General features: G+C 40.2%; 1 protein-coding gene across 2 annotated transcripts in view; it reads right to left on the reverse strand.

The window, feature by feature from the left end:
• Window positions 1–4177: 4177 nt before the first annotated feature.
• Window positions 4178–14081, reverse strand: part of EPHA3 (EPH receptor A3) — a 178145-nt gene continuing 168241 nt past the window's right edge. For both annotated transcript variants that reach the window (XM_021550215.3, XM_021550214.3), the window contains exons 16-17: window positions 8798–8953; window positions 4178–7397 (exon numbers count right to left, since the gene is read on the reverse strand). In XM_021550215.3, the coding sequence (XP_021405890.1) occupies window positions 7292–7397; window positions 8798–8953 (262 nt within the window). In that variant the 3' untranslated portion in view covers window positions 4178–7291. The remainder of the gene's footprint in view (window positions 7398–8797; window positions 8954–14081) is intronic.

Below are 14081 nucleotides of genomic sequence, written 5' to 3' on the forward strand. Positions count from 1 at the left end.
TATCTCCTCGGTCATCTCCGGTGGGAATCCAGGGCTTCCCTCTGGCTGCCCTGGAAGGTCTGGAACCCTGGCAGGGGTCAGGAACCCCCTGGACAGAGCCCCCAGAGACACTGTCTGGGATCTCTGTCCATGGAAAAGAGTTTTCAATCTTACAGGATGAATTACCAGCTCTGAGTGTTTGATATAAGTAATAATTAAGTGTGGCATGGGTGCAAAAGTAAAATTTTAGGATTCTAGATGAGGGATCCAAAGGGGACAAGATGGAGGAAATTGGGTGTGCCTTGTCCTTTTTCTCCTTCTTCATGCCCTCCATGTTTCACTGTAGTGTTGGCATTTTTCTGTTGGTTTAGGCTGGGGACACACTGTTCAACGTAGGTGACAGATATTGGCACATTATTGTAAATCCAGCCCAGGGAGTTTCTGGTATTTAATGTTTGTAACATCCCACTGAGGGCAGAGCCCCACACGCTGCCCTGCAGGACAGAGCTGGGCAGGGCAGCAGAACATGTTAGAGATAAACAGAATAAACAACCCTGAAACCAGCACAGACCAATTATGGCTTCTGCTTTGGCAGTGGGGCAGAAAGACAGAGACTTTCTACAATCTCGGAATCATCAATACCTCAGATTCCAACAATCTCCCATCCTTTTTATGGAGGTTCTGGGAGGTTGGGCTGCAAAGCGCAGCAGAGGGGGAGCGGGGCAGGGCGATGCTGGTGGGGACAGCAGGTACCAGGGAAAGGCTGCAGGAGCCGGGGCTCTGCCACACACAACTTCTGTGCTTGGAGCCAGTTTTAGCCGCTGCTGAGCTGCACGAGCTCTGAGAGGAACGAAAGGGAAAAGAGTGAACCACCCCGTGAAAATAAAATGCTTCAAATAAAATGTAAACTATACCTAAGGACAATTTCCTGCTGGGTGGGGAGGGGGAATAACAGGAAAACTGACATCAGAGATGTTTATTTGAATCCCTGGTCAGACTATGGCGCAAAACTACCAGACCTCCAGTTTGGTTTTTTGGTTGTTTTATTTTTATTTTTTTTTTTTAATTATTATTCTTTTTCTGTTTGTTTTTTTTCATTTAAACAGATGTTGTTTAAATAGCATTATATGGGTTTTTTTTACTGGCTTCATTTCATCTCAATGCCTTAAAATAAAATGTTTTACTCTACGCTCCCATGAACACATTGAGACTAAACACTCAATTTTTTTATCCTTACAGGGCTTGAGGCAGGAGAAGAAGCCAAAAACCTGTTTCCCTAAAACCCCAAAAATTAAGAATAAAAAGTTCTGGTTATTTCACACTCTCTTGCAAACATACACTTCTTTAAAGGGCTGGAAGCTAAACTCAATATTAATTACAAATCCATGGTGAGTAGGCATTCACTTTATTGAAGAAACTAAAAAACTGAGCTTTCTAGGACTACTGGATAAAAGAGGAGTGAAAATAAAGGACATTTCTCCCCTTACATGGAGAGCAATAGAGTGAATTGAAGGACTTCTAAAAAAGCTCAACTACCTTCAAAATGATATAACAGTGATGAACCTTAGTTGCTGAATCTAATTAAAAATTAATAATGACATTTGCTAACCAAATGTTCCCTTAATGATGACTCTTAAGTCATTGCTTGATGGCAAAAATTCAAAGCAAAACCTCGTCATGCACTAAAATATTTGTCTGGATGCATTTTATTTCTGTTTCATAATTAGGAATCTTAACAGTCAAAAGTGATTGACGCATTCAGGCTTTCAGAGTCTGTGGGATTTATAGCATTTATTATATATTTATACTTTTTATATTTATTATTTATTTATAGCATAGATTATAAAAACAAAAGACTGGTCCAAAGTACTGGCTATTCTCTTGGAGAAGTCCTGGAGCCCAGGCAACTGGAGAGGAACAAAGATCATCTTGAGTTTTAAAGAAAGAAGTAAAGCAGAGCCAGGCAATTCCAGATCAGCTATGTTAACCTCAAATACCCACAAAGATTTTACACACACATGCACATTATATATATAATATATATATATATATATCAGCTGGAGGATTACAAGGTCTTAAGAAACCAACTCAGATTTGTCAAGAATAAACAAATCCTGTCAAACTCATCTAATTTATTTCTGAGGCAGGATAATGTAAAAAGTAGTGGATGTGATTTATCTTGTCTTTACTAAGACTTCTGCTGCTCTCCCTCATGATATTCTCATGAGCTAACTGGGGAAATATGGGCTATTATGAAATTATTTTAATGTGAAAGCAGAGTGAGCTGAAAAACCCCAAGTACTGAGTATTCTTCATTTACCAGAGGTTCTCTGGCCGTCTGAAAAGGATCATGAGGAAAGCTGTTCTTTGTGTTTTGTGCTGTTCACCTTTGCATGAGTAACCTTCTTGAACACCATGTGCCTGTTTGTATATAGGAATGAATCAAAGCTGAGAGAAATATCTTTAAAATAAATATTTTCTTTTAATTGGCAAAGTAAAATTCTTTAAGGAATCCCAAAGGATTGGACCAACGATTGAAAAAGGAACTGAGTGAACACCTATTAAATGGAGAATTACTGACCAGGCAGTGATAGCTTGGGAAGGACATGAGGAATCAGAGCAGCTCATAAAATGAAAGGAAGTCAATAGCATGGATATCCATATGAATTAACAGGGGTGGCACATGTGAGACAGCAGAAATAATGCTCTGATTTCACTTGGCACTGCTTGGGCTTTCAATGGTGCAGGTATCTGGGTCTGGGCATCATCCTTGGGAAGAAATGCAGAGTGGAAAAACACCACTTGGGCAGCACTAAAAAAACCCAACAGGCATATTGAATTTATGGAAGTGATTATCAGCAATTTACCTCTCCAGACTCGATGATCCTGATGGGCCCCTTCCAAATCAGCACATTCTGGGATTCTGGGATTCTGTGGTGGTGGGGGCTGCCAGGCAATTCCTTGTCCTGCTGTTGTTAAGTGAGTGCATCCTGCTGCCCTTCCAGAGCTGGCTATATTAATTAATTAAATTAATACCATTTTACAGTAGAAGCAATAAAAACACCAATAGCCATTGTGCCCGAGGATCTAGAGCAAATAAAATGTACCAGCAATGCCAAAGGGATAGACACGGGCTGGCGGAACACAACAGCTGAGGTGAAACCTATCCCCAGAGAAAATGGTTTGCACCATTATCTGCATGGATTAGATCCCATCAGAGCCCTGGTGCTCAAGCACAGCATCAAACCCCCCTGCTGGAAGCTAAAATGACACCATTTATCCAGCACAGCATGAAGCATCCTGGTGGCAGGAAGGACAAGGGGCTTCCAGTCCAGCTGTGGTCATTTAAGGACAAGTCCAGCTCTGGGTGACTTTTTTCCGTGATTCCCCTTTCTGTTGAACACACCAAGATAGAATGCCACCCCCACCCCAAAAAAAGAAGTATGCTACATCCACATTCATAAAGTTTATCAACTTACAGACTCCAGGACAGGTATATCATTCATTGTTTTGCACCAGTAAGCAGAGTAGTATACAAAAGCATGCAAAATTAGTTATGGTACAGAAAGAACCTGTAAAATTCAAGAAACTGGCAAGCATCAAAACCATTCCTATTTTCCTAGGAAGAAGATTCCTGAGTTGTGTATGTTGGCATTTTCAAAGACCCTGTACTTTAGTGAAGCACACAGAAACAACATGGCAGGGACATAACAAAACAGGGGCAAAATATTATCTAATACAGATACTCAGAGGCAAGAAATGATCATGGGGTGAAATTACAGTATGTGGTGGGCTATTTTATTTTGTTGAAAAGTACATCTTTGACTGGATTCGACATATTAAGAAGATGAAAATAGGTTCACTGGTGAGGGAGGAAAGAAAGCAAAAGTTTGGAAATACTTGACACAACTAAAATAAATGACAGCTTTTTTTGATATCCCATAGGCAGGCTGTAGAAGATGATGTTTTCCAGTATCCATGGAGAAAGTAAAGTCTTTGATGTAAGTCAGTTTTGCACAAATGCTGGTCTGTTTAGTTAAAACCTGCACTGCTTGTTTCTCTTAATAGATAATATAGGTAATATCTAGCTTTCCCTCCAGACCCATGCTTTAACACTCAGAATTTATCCATATTTAATTACAATTTTATCACACTAATCAAATAAATTTACTTTGTCCTCCAAGCAATCACCTCAGTATTTCAGTATGTAAAAAATACTTTCATTATGTTTATTATAAAAATATAAATGTTTCCACTACAAATCATTTTACATTAGTAAGAGGCCATCTACAATTGCACAATATATAATCTAAATGAGTAAGTAATGCTTTTGAAATACAAGTTAAAGTAAATACATATTGCCAATCAAATCACATCTATACATTGCTTATTGGATGCTAAGTTACAGCACAAAAACTAGATTATGTTAACAGAAATAAATAAAATGGAAACTATATTGAAAGGTACAAACCCAATAATATGGCATGTCATTTTATGAGCAGTTTGCATTTTGCTTGATGTCCATAACCTGTACAGGCAGATGGCCACACGACCTCTATTTCTCTACTCCACACTGAAGAATTGTACACTGCTATGTTTACATATGTACAGGGGGACAGGGAGTACAGGATGCTTGCAACAGAGGCCACTTACAGTACAAATCAACTTCTGACAGGGAGAGAAAACCAAATGGGTTTTAAGAACTCTCAACTCCTAACAGCACAGAAAAGCAAAACCCAGCTGCTTAGTTTTTTTGTTTTGTTTTTTTTTTTCCCTTGGTGAGATTGAATTTTTCATGCTGAGCATGCCTGAACAGTGGGCAAGGAACACGACAGGACATGTGGCAGGAGGAAATTGAGGGTGGTTGGTGCAAAATTTTCAAGTGTCTAAAACTCTAAGAACTTGGGTCTGTGTCTCCAGAAGCATTTCCCAGAGGTCAACCCCCCCACCCCAGCCCCTTGCCCCCACACTCCAGCAGCAGAATGAAGCTGAGGAGAAATGTCACAAAAAGCTGTCCCCACACAGACAGTGTTTGCCACTGGGTTTTGGTGGCTTAAATTCACTAACAGTGTCTGATTTAGAGCAATCTCAACCCAAAGTAAAGATTCATTCTGAACGAACTAAGCAACACAAAACAGCTTTTGTATCCAGCTTGCTGCATTTCATGATAGATTGGGGCAGATAAGTGGAAGTGTTCTTTACAGCTTAAGTGCTTTATTTTACCTTTCTTCCATTTTTTTTATTATTTCAATTTTAAAACCCATTCACTTCTCTTTCAGAGAGAATTACTAATTATTATGCTGTGAGTATGTTTCAAACCCAATCCTTTACAGCATGTTTACTACCAGCACTCATGAAAAAGCCTCTAACACTTCTTCTCTTTAGCAATGTGTGATAAATGTTGTGCCTGGACATTTTGTAAGTTCTGGATTCATGCAGAACAGTTTCAGCCCCTCAAACCCTAGAAACTGATTCTTTCCTCACTTATATACCAAGAAGCTTCAAAACTCAAGCCAACAGAAGGAAGCACAAGTGGTCATCTCCTTTTCCATGCACATAGAAAACACAATGTGCCATTTTTCCATCTGCCTCTCCCTTAGACTTTCAGGGATTCATCATCAGAATCAGGTCTGGATTCCAGAATGTCAAGTTGGGAAGCAGAATGGTTTCCCCGGTGGCCAAGCCCTGCTCTCTGTGTTCCTGGCATCACATCTAGAGCATTAAGAAACACAAGAAGTGGCTCACACTGTGTTTTAAAACACTCATTTTCAGAGAAAATAGTGGTGTCTGCTCAGAAGTGGGACTGATGTGCTCCAGAACAAAAACTTAGGACTTGGGAAGCTCTTTGGAAGACAATGAAAATGGTGGAGGGCCCCCAAAATCCACCTTCAAGTCTCCTTTTTCCAGTGGGAGATGTGAATGTTCTCCTAGACTTGGGCTCCCTTCCGCTTTCTTTCAAGGAAGGGGTACCCACTGAAGCTGTGCCAAAAATTCAGGTCCCCTACAGGATGGCAGTGCCTTTACAGGGGGGTTTCTAGCTCAGGCATGTGTAAAACTTCCACACCAAAGCCTCCTTTCACAGCTTAAGTCATCCTTTTAAACAAGGGTCACTTCCCAGGGAACTCAAAAAGCATCATCAGTTAAAGCAGGATGCAACAAACCCTGGCCCTCTTTTATATTTTCTTGTCAGATCTCTCACCTGAGCACCACCCAAGAACAGGGCTCTTTATTGTGACAGGGAAACAGCCCTGGGGAGGGAAATGGGATGTGCTGTTTGGGGCAGATCCTGATCTAAAGATTAATGCACACACCACTGTCAAAACCTCAGCCTGGTTGAAAATACCATTCACAACAAATGGAAGAAAACTCATTTGCAAAAAAAGTCCAGATGCTTTTCATGGTGTCAGTGCTGGAAAAAGACCACCTTTCTTTCCTTCTGTAGTCCATGCATGATGCTATGAGTATAAAATTACCTAGTAACTAACCCTCAGACAATTTCTCAGGTTGAACCAATGAAGTTTGGATAACATTTGGCACTTGGCAATAATACAGCCAGGTTAAGGTATTTAAGCATAAATATAAACAATAATGGAAAAAATAAAAAAAAACAAACCAAGAAAAATAAATAAGCCTTTTAAAAATTAAGACTTGTTTCTATTTAAATGAACACAGTTAGGGAAGCTAACATAATGTTGAAAATCTTTTGTCAACTAACTCAAAGTTACTACAAACTTTATTTGTGTGTTCCTTCCTGAAGCTGAAATAACATGTTACAATGACATTATAGTAAATATGGCCAGACAGGTTGTGAGGTATAGTCCTCTATTTTCCTTGCTTTTAAAGAAATAAAATACCTGTTACAGATCTCTTCTGTATAAAAATACTGCAAGTCTTTCTTTCTTCTTGTCTGCTGTATAGATCAAATACACAGCTTTTATGTCCATGGTTTTTTTCTGTTATTCAGTCACTTAATATTCAAATGGCTCTAGGTTTTAGTAACACTGGTTTTTACTTGGAAGGATTTTTCATGTTTTTTTTTTTCTTGTGATATTTACTATCTGCATTAACAGTCAGTCAAGAGCACCCACGCTTTAGGATTAACAGATAGAAAACAAGTTTGCTCCTATTTTTAAGGCATTTATACTCAGTATTTGAGTGTCTTGTGGGTTTGAAATCTCAACCATTGCGTTTCCAAAGTTGTTGCAAAGAACTCCTTTAAATTCTGCTGTTTGTCAGCCATCACTTTTCACCTGCGATGCAACTTTTCTTCTTTTTTTTTATCTCCTCTCCTGAGCAACGTCATTTTGGTACCTTACACAGGAACAGGGCTGTTCTTTGTATGAGTTTCTAGAGCTTTGATACTGCTGACAATCTTCTTTTGAGGGCCCACCACTGTAACGCCAACTTTCTTCATGTCACTGGAAAAAAGAGGAGGCGTGTGAGTGAGGACACTGAATTGCACAGCACTGATCCCAGCAAACAGCAATGAACTTGCCCATCTCACACTGCTGTACTGCAGGAGCCTCCAGATACAAGGACAATGCTGAAACACAAGCCCTGCTGCAAAAAAAGAAAAAAAAACAGAGAGCAACTGTCTGAAAACACAAGGGGGCTGCAAAAAATAGAGTGAAAGCTCATTTAGCCTTGTTGTGTTTGCTTACCTGAAAGAAAAGATCAGCAAAGGAAATCGTTCTCCAGTGATGCAAGCACTGGGGTTTTGGGGCAAGGGGGTCACTGCTGGATCAGTTGAGCCTTTCGGACACCTCCATCCCCCACCAATCTGATGGCTTTTCCTGGGCAGTGCTGACACATCACTGGCCTGTGAAAGGCCCTCTGAACTCTGCTACCAGCACTGAGGTGAAGGAGTCCATGGCCAAGCTTCCAGTGCCTCCCCCGGTTCTCCCCTCCTGTTTGTCCAGGATCTCCAGTCTCATTGTTCCTTGTGCAACACAGAGGTGCTCTAACACCTGTGAAGGGCTAATTAACCAGGGGCTCACAGGAAATTGGGCATTCCTAGAGGATTTCTACACTGTCCCCAAAGGGTAATTGTTACAAAAAGCCATTAGCACCCTTTTATAGGTGCAATAATACACTAATTAATGGCATTGATGTGTTTAATTGTTGGTAGCACAGCTGCTGCATACTTCTCCATAACTTGTCCTGTATCCAGCCAGCCCAACTGGGAATTAAAGTTTCCTTTGGCATTAAATTTTTAACTGTACTTGATGCCTTTTCAGGTGCAGAAAGAACATTACCCTACACCCACTTGTCACTGGAACAAAGATGGATTGCATTTAGAATGTAATAAACTTGCCATTTGCTCACTTCCAAGCATAGCAGGAGGGAGTTCAGCCCCTGAGTAATTATTAGGATGGAGGAGGAAAATAGCTACAAAGAATTTTCCCCCTCACCTGGTTCAGTGGAATATGGGATGGGCAATAAAGGGAAAGACTGGCAATGTGCCATCTGTAGAGAAAATCTCATGTAAAATACAGCATTTAAAGAATTAACAGAGAAACTTCAGTGAAAGGAAGTGATGCTAGTGTACCAAATGATGCATGGTGCTACTCTTTTGGAAAAAAATGGGAATTTTCTTGTATTTAGTGAGAAAAAGCTGTGGGACCATGGCCTTCACACAGTCATGAGACACAGATTTCCTTCATGGCTATTTCAACTACAACAAATAATCCCCATTTGTCTCTTTAAATGCAAGAAAATGTTAGCTAAGGATTAGAAAAATGCCGTATAAAAGTGTTACCTTTGTGATTATGTTTGAACTTGTAGCTATGATGAAAACCCCCATCAAATTGCAACTTACTCTGTGGAAATCTTGGCTATGGTGTCACAGGAGCTGTACTCCACCCCTGTGAAGATGTCCTTGCACTGTCCTGTCCGAAATCCATTGAGCCAATCACCCGTGGTGCGGAAGGCTGAAATGTCAACGTTGCTTTGGTCCAGGAGGAGATTTGATGGCCTGAAATGAAAGAATGGGAGAATAACTTGTGTCTAGGGGCAAAAAAAGTCTGTCTTTGTCCAGAGTTCCTTTGATAAAAAATGTTTTCTATATTAATGTCTCTAAAGTTATTTTGGGGTTCTCCAAATCTGAAAATATCAAGGAATAATTAACCACTTGTGAAGATGATGAACCTAGAAGGCAGTAGATTTTTGAATCAATTTTGTAGGTGCAGCTTCCTTAACAGAAGTGCTTTTAACTGCTGGATTATTCTAGCATGTTTTGTGCTTGAAACTAAAGCATCATGAAAATGTCATTTGCTCTGTCATGTATTTACCACGCTGCTTCTTGGTAAACATTATTGTCACCTAATCTATTGCTGAGATCCCTTTCAGGACTTAAATAGATCTGGTTCACAGGTATCAGACTTGAAGACTGGCAGTCCTCTAGACTCTGGAGAAACACAGATTTATTTTGTGTCTGAACTCAGCAGTGGCAGGAGCATCCAGGCTGGATGTGGCTTTGCTGTTTGTCTGTGGGAGTTCTCAACTGCTGAGGCCACTCCAGGACTGGTGCTGGTAGCTCTGACAAATCATCCTGCTGAAGAGCACCAGCTTCCCATGCCTGTGTGTAAATCACTGCAGCATTCACAAAGTGCATTGGTACCTCACAATTTCATGTTAATAAGGTCTAAAGTTATATTTATGTGATTCACCTAGTCCCAAACATCACATGGACGATGCACACTCCAGGCTCCAAGCTGAGTGTGTTGGTAGAAATTTGGTCACATCAAATGTTCAGAATATTGTGGCCCACTGACAAATCCTAAATGCTGCTACTAAGTTAGAAGCTGCAACAATAAGCAAAGTACCTTATTTTCATTGTTTTATTGCAGGCTTAAAGCTAAGCATGTGCTTAGCTGTGCTGCTCCTGAGACTGAACTAGAGAATGTTCAAAGCATTTATCTCTGCAACTTCACAGTCCATTTTCTGCCCCAGAATTCTTTTCCCTCTCATAACCTGCACAGGAGTCTGACTACTGCTGCTGAACCCATTTGAAGTGACTTTGTCAGGGACTTTTGTCCCTGAAAGCAGTGAAAATGAGAGGTGGCTGGACTGACAGCATAATTTAAAGGCAGTGATTACACAGTGTAACAGGTAGGTGACAGCTACAGGAACTGGAGAACTGATCACTCCAAACCCAAGTCATCTCAGTTCATCACAGGAACAAATATAAATAGGAGGAGATTTTAAAGGCACAAAGAGAACCACATATTTAAATATAGTGATTTTAACCTAATAAGAAGCCTAGAAAACCCAAAGCCTTCTCAAATCCAGTATGTCTTAATTTTCACCAAAATCAGCAGCACTACAACATCACATCCTCGCAGTACACCTGACTTGCCCTGGAGTCAGGGGATACCACATCAGTTACATAAGTAACATTAGTTACATTAAGACTTTTACCTTTCACTTTTGAAGAAAAGAACAAGGATTTTTAGTATTGGCCACTTCTTAAACAGCTCCTTTTACTCTGATGTTTTCCTGATTGTTATCAATCAGCTGATTTCTCTCAGGCTCAGGTTAATATAGTATTTTTGCCCTTCTGGGAACGCAGGACATAATTAAAGAGCTACTTGCATGCTTGACAATCTTAACTCCAAACACACAGATTCAGTTTTCACCAGGTCCCAGAGCTGAGATGTCCCTGATGGGGACAGCTACCTTCCTTCCAGAGCCTAGAAGGATTGTGACCACTGACACCAACTCTGAATTTCACATGCTGGGAACAGCCACCCATGGAAAGAAGAGCAACAGAAGACACCAGAAATCTGCTCTGTCCCCAGAACAGAGCTCACTTCATGTGCTGGTGCCATGGTCAAACCAAATCTTGGACATCTACATGACACCCAGCTTCAAAGTTTGATAATCAGGCCCAAAATAGTTTTAATCAGTAGCTGTAAGACGTGGATTTCACTGACTACTGTTTGTCCTGTGAAGAACCAATGATTTTTTTATTTATAGTTTTCTGGGTACAGTGTCTGGAATCCAAAGATATTAATTAAGAGTATTTATGAAGTGTTCTCAGTGATAAAGCACAGATTTTTTTTTTCTCCCCCCCAGCCTATTATGCCTTTTTAACTTAAGTCTAATGAAACAAGGTCTGACTCAAGAATCACTAATGAAAAAAAAGTATAAACAAGTTGAAACAGAACAGGTCTCTAGGATTAGGAATTAGAGTGGCCCAAAAGAGCCTTTATGTTTATTACTTGGATCAAAGTATCATCATGACAAAAAATATGACCTAATTTTAATGCGAGTGACCTCAGAGTAACGAGCACTGTAAAGTATCATTTTTCTTCTTGCAGGATTCCAAACAAAAATTAGTTACTTTCCTCCTCAGAGAGGACATCTGGACTGTTTATCAATGAGCAGGAATTCGGCTCTCTGCGAAGAGCCTGCGCTGTCTCCTCGTGTGCACCAGGGGAACGCTGGGCTTGCAGAGCATCTGCACACCCTGGCAGGTTCTTTTCCCCCTGCCCCAGCCCCTAGACAGAAGGGCTGAAGAGGGAATTTATGGTCTGGGTGATGTGTGCCATGAGCTCACACTTCAGCAGACAAATTAGACAGGCTGCAGTCCGTGCAGCTGTAAACGACGTCCTGCAGGGCTCCACCTGATCCTTTACAGCTTTTCATAAATCAGTACCTACCAGCTTCAGGAGAGAGTCATTAAAAAGAAATCATGGAAATTACATGTTTGCTCAGGGGAAGAGAAATAGAACATTTCATCTTTCCTTCTCTCCCCTCCTTTTTATTTTCTTCCTTTTTTTTTAACTCTTTTTAGCTTGTTGCTTTGACTAACTATGAAACACCCTCTCATATCATCTTTTGACAGTCATGGCAAGATTTTCTATCCTGTTCACCCTGACTGTTGTTGCAATTACTACACCTACAAAGTTGTATTTACTGACATGTGGTGCCCTGAAAAAAAAACAAACAGCAAGACCCAGTTTGAAGAGACAAACTGAACAGTGAGATGCCAGTTACAAAACATCCCGTGGCTGGAAGCTTTCTCTGGATGTGTCCATTACTTTAACAGTTGGAATTAACCTTTGAGCCATCTGCAGTGAGGAGAACTACAGTGTATTGTCATTAGCACAGCTTTTTGTCACAACACAGGGAAAATTTTGCTGCACTAGCAAGAAAAAACACAGAAAACATAATTAGAACCCTTCCTAATACAACATGAAAATCTCATCTCTGGATGGCTGCTGTCTGGGGAGAAAAAGAGACAAACTAACTTTTAAAATGCAGGAATTGAGACAAAGAAAATGAAAATGTCCTGCCACGTCTTCTGCAAATACACAGAGGAGCTGTGCACACACAATGCCAGACTTTGTACTGTAGGAGCCTGTCTCTCTTTCCATCCATTCCTTCAAACAGCAAAGCCAACCTTCAGTTTTTTAAATCTGGACATTCCTTTCCACAGTCAATTTCTTTTAAAGAGGAAAGTATTAAAAAAAAAATCCCCAAAAACATAAAGTAATATCCTGTGGCAAATTTTAGGTAATTAAAAGCTGATTTTGTAAAGTGAAATTGCTCCCTATGAGCCTGGTTGGAACTCAAATCCTATGGGCTTTATGATTATGGTGAACTGAAGCACAGAGTTTGGGTCTAACATAAATTTTATTTCAAGAGAAAAATAACCCCAAAACCAACAAGTGGCACAGAAAAAAATTTCAGTTTTATCTTCTGTAGCATTCAGAGTCACATGCATACATGTGTATCAACAGGAAACAAGTAAATAAATGACATGCCAAGGAGAAGTAGAACTATTCTGTTTACTTGATTATCCCTGGACCTTAAAGATAAAAATCTTTGGAGTTCCATCTCTTCATGCCCATTTTTAACATGCTCTTAGCAGAATTGGTAATTTAGTCTCTAAAGTACCTCTTAAAGGGGGCACATGTGCTTTTCCCAAGAGCCTTTTTGTGTTGTTTTCATGCTCTCCAAATAACCATGTTGTGGGCTGCTCCTTGGAGTGAAAGGAGAGCTGGAGAAATCAAGAAGGGCAACACAAATAACCAAAGGGGAAAAACAATGCAGTTGAGGCTGCAAAAATGGTACACCTCTCTAAATGTCAATATTTTTTATTTCCTAGCTCCATTGTTGGTGAAAAAACCAAACAAAACCAAACCAACCAACCAAACAAACAAACAAACAAAAAAAAACCACAAAAAAACTCGCAAAAACCAGCCTAACTTGCCATGGCTTCCACTAGGATAATAAGCAAATAAAATTTCAACTGCCCTAAAGTTCAATCCTCCAGTCTTCCCTACTCTTTTAGCTGCCCCTCAGATCATGGCTTTCAATGTGCTTATATTTTTCTGCATCTTGGTAAGATAATAAATAATAATGCCCGGGTGTATCAATGCTCCTTCATTTATTTTTTCCCAACATCAAACCACTAAAGCCAAAAAAAAAAAACAACCAGCACATTGCTGAATTTTGGGTTTTTTTCCCTCATAACCCAGCCTAAGCTGTGCTTTTAAGGAAATCCAGGCACATGGCCATTTCCTGGCATGTGTAGCTGGCTGACAGACCTTCAATGCCAGCCACTCATTATTGTTAGGACAGTCTGTAAGCTCCTCAGAACAGGCAGAGAAAAATGTTTTATAAAGCTCTTGAAATGCTTAAAATCTACCATTTGCTGTGGAGAGCTTCCCTTTATATCTCACTTTTGGCTGCACTGCTGTTGCCTATAATCAAAAGAGAAAAACCCTTTGCATCAGTGTTAGAATAGTAAAGCAAAAAGCAGATCTTTATTTGGAAGCTTCCAGGTGTTCCAGTGGTGATGGGCACATCCAGAATCAGATTTCTGTGATTTTATAAGGTTAATTAATTAGGATATTTAACAGCTACATCCAATAGGAGATTCAGCTGCCCCAGTAACCCATCTCTGGTCAGCCCCTTGGAGTTGGTCCAAGGGGTTCTCTGCCCTTCTTCTTATTGTAGGTCCCCTACTTGGAATAAAGATTATTTATTAATTTATTAATCTAAACAATATTTCAGGGATGGGTTCCAAAATCTGGGAGGAAAGGGCAGGAAGAGTACTACACCCATGCATTAGCCATCTACCAAGCTACAAA

This window comes from Lonchura striata, chromosome 1 (assembly GCF_050655825.1).
Source record: "Lonchura striata isolate lonStrDom1 chromosome 1, ASM5065582v1, whole genome shotgun sequence".
NCBI lineage: Eukaryota > Metazoa > Chordata > Aves > Passeriformes > Estrildidae > Lonchura > Lonchura striata.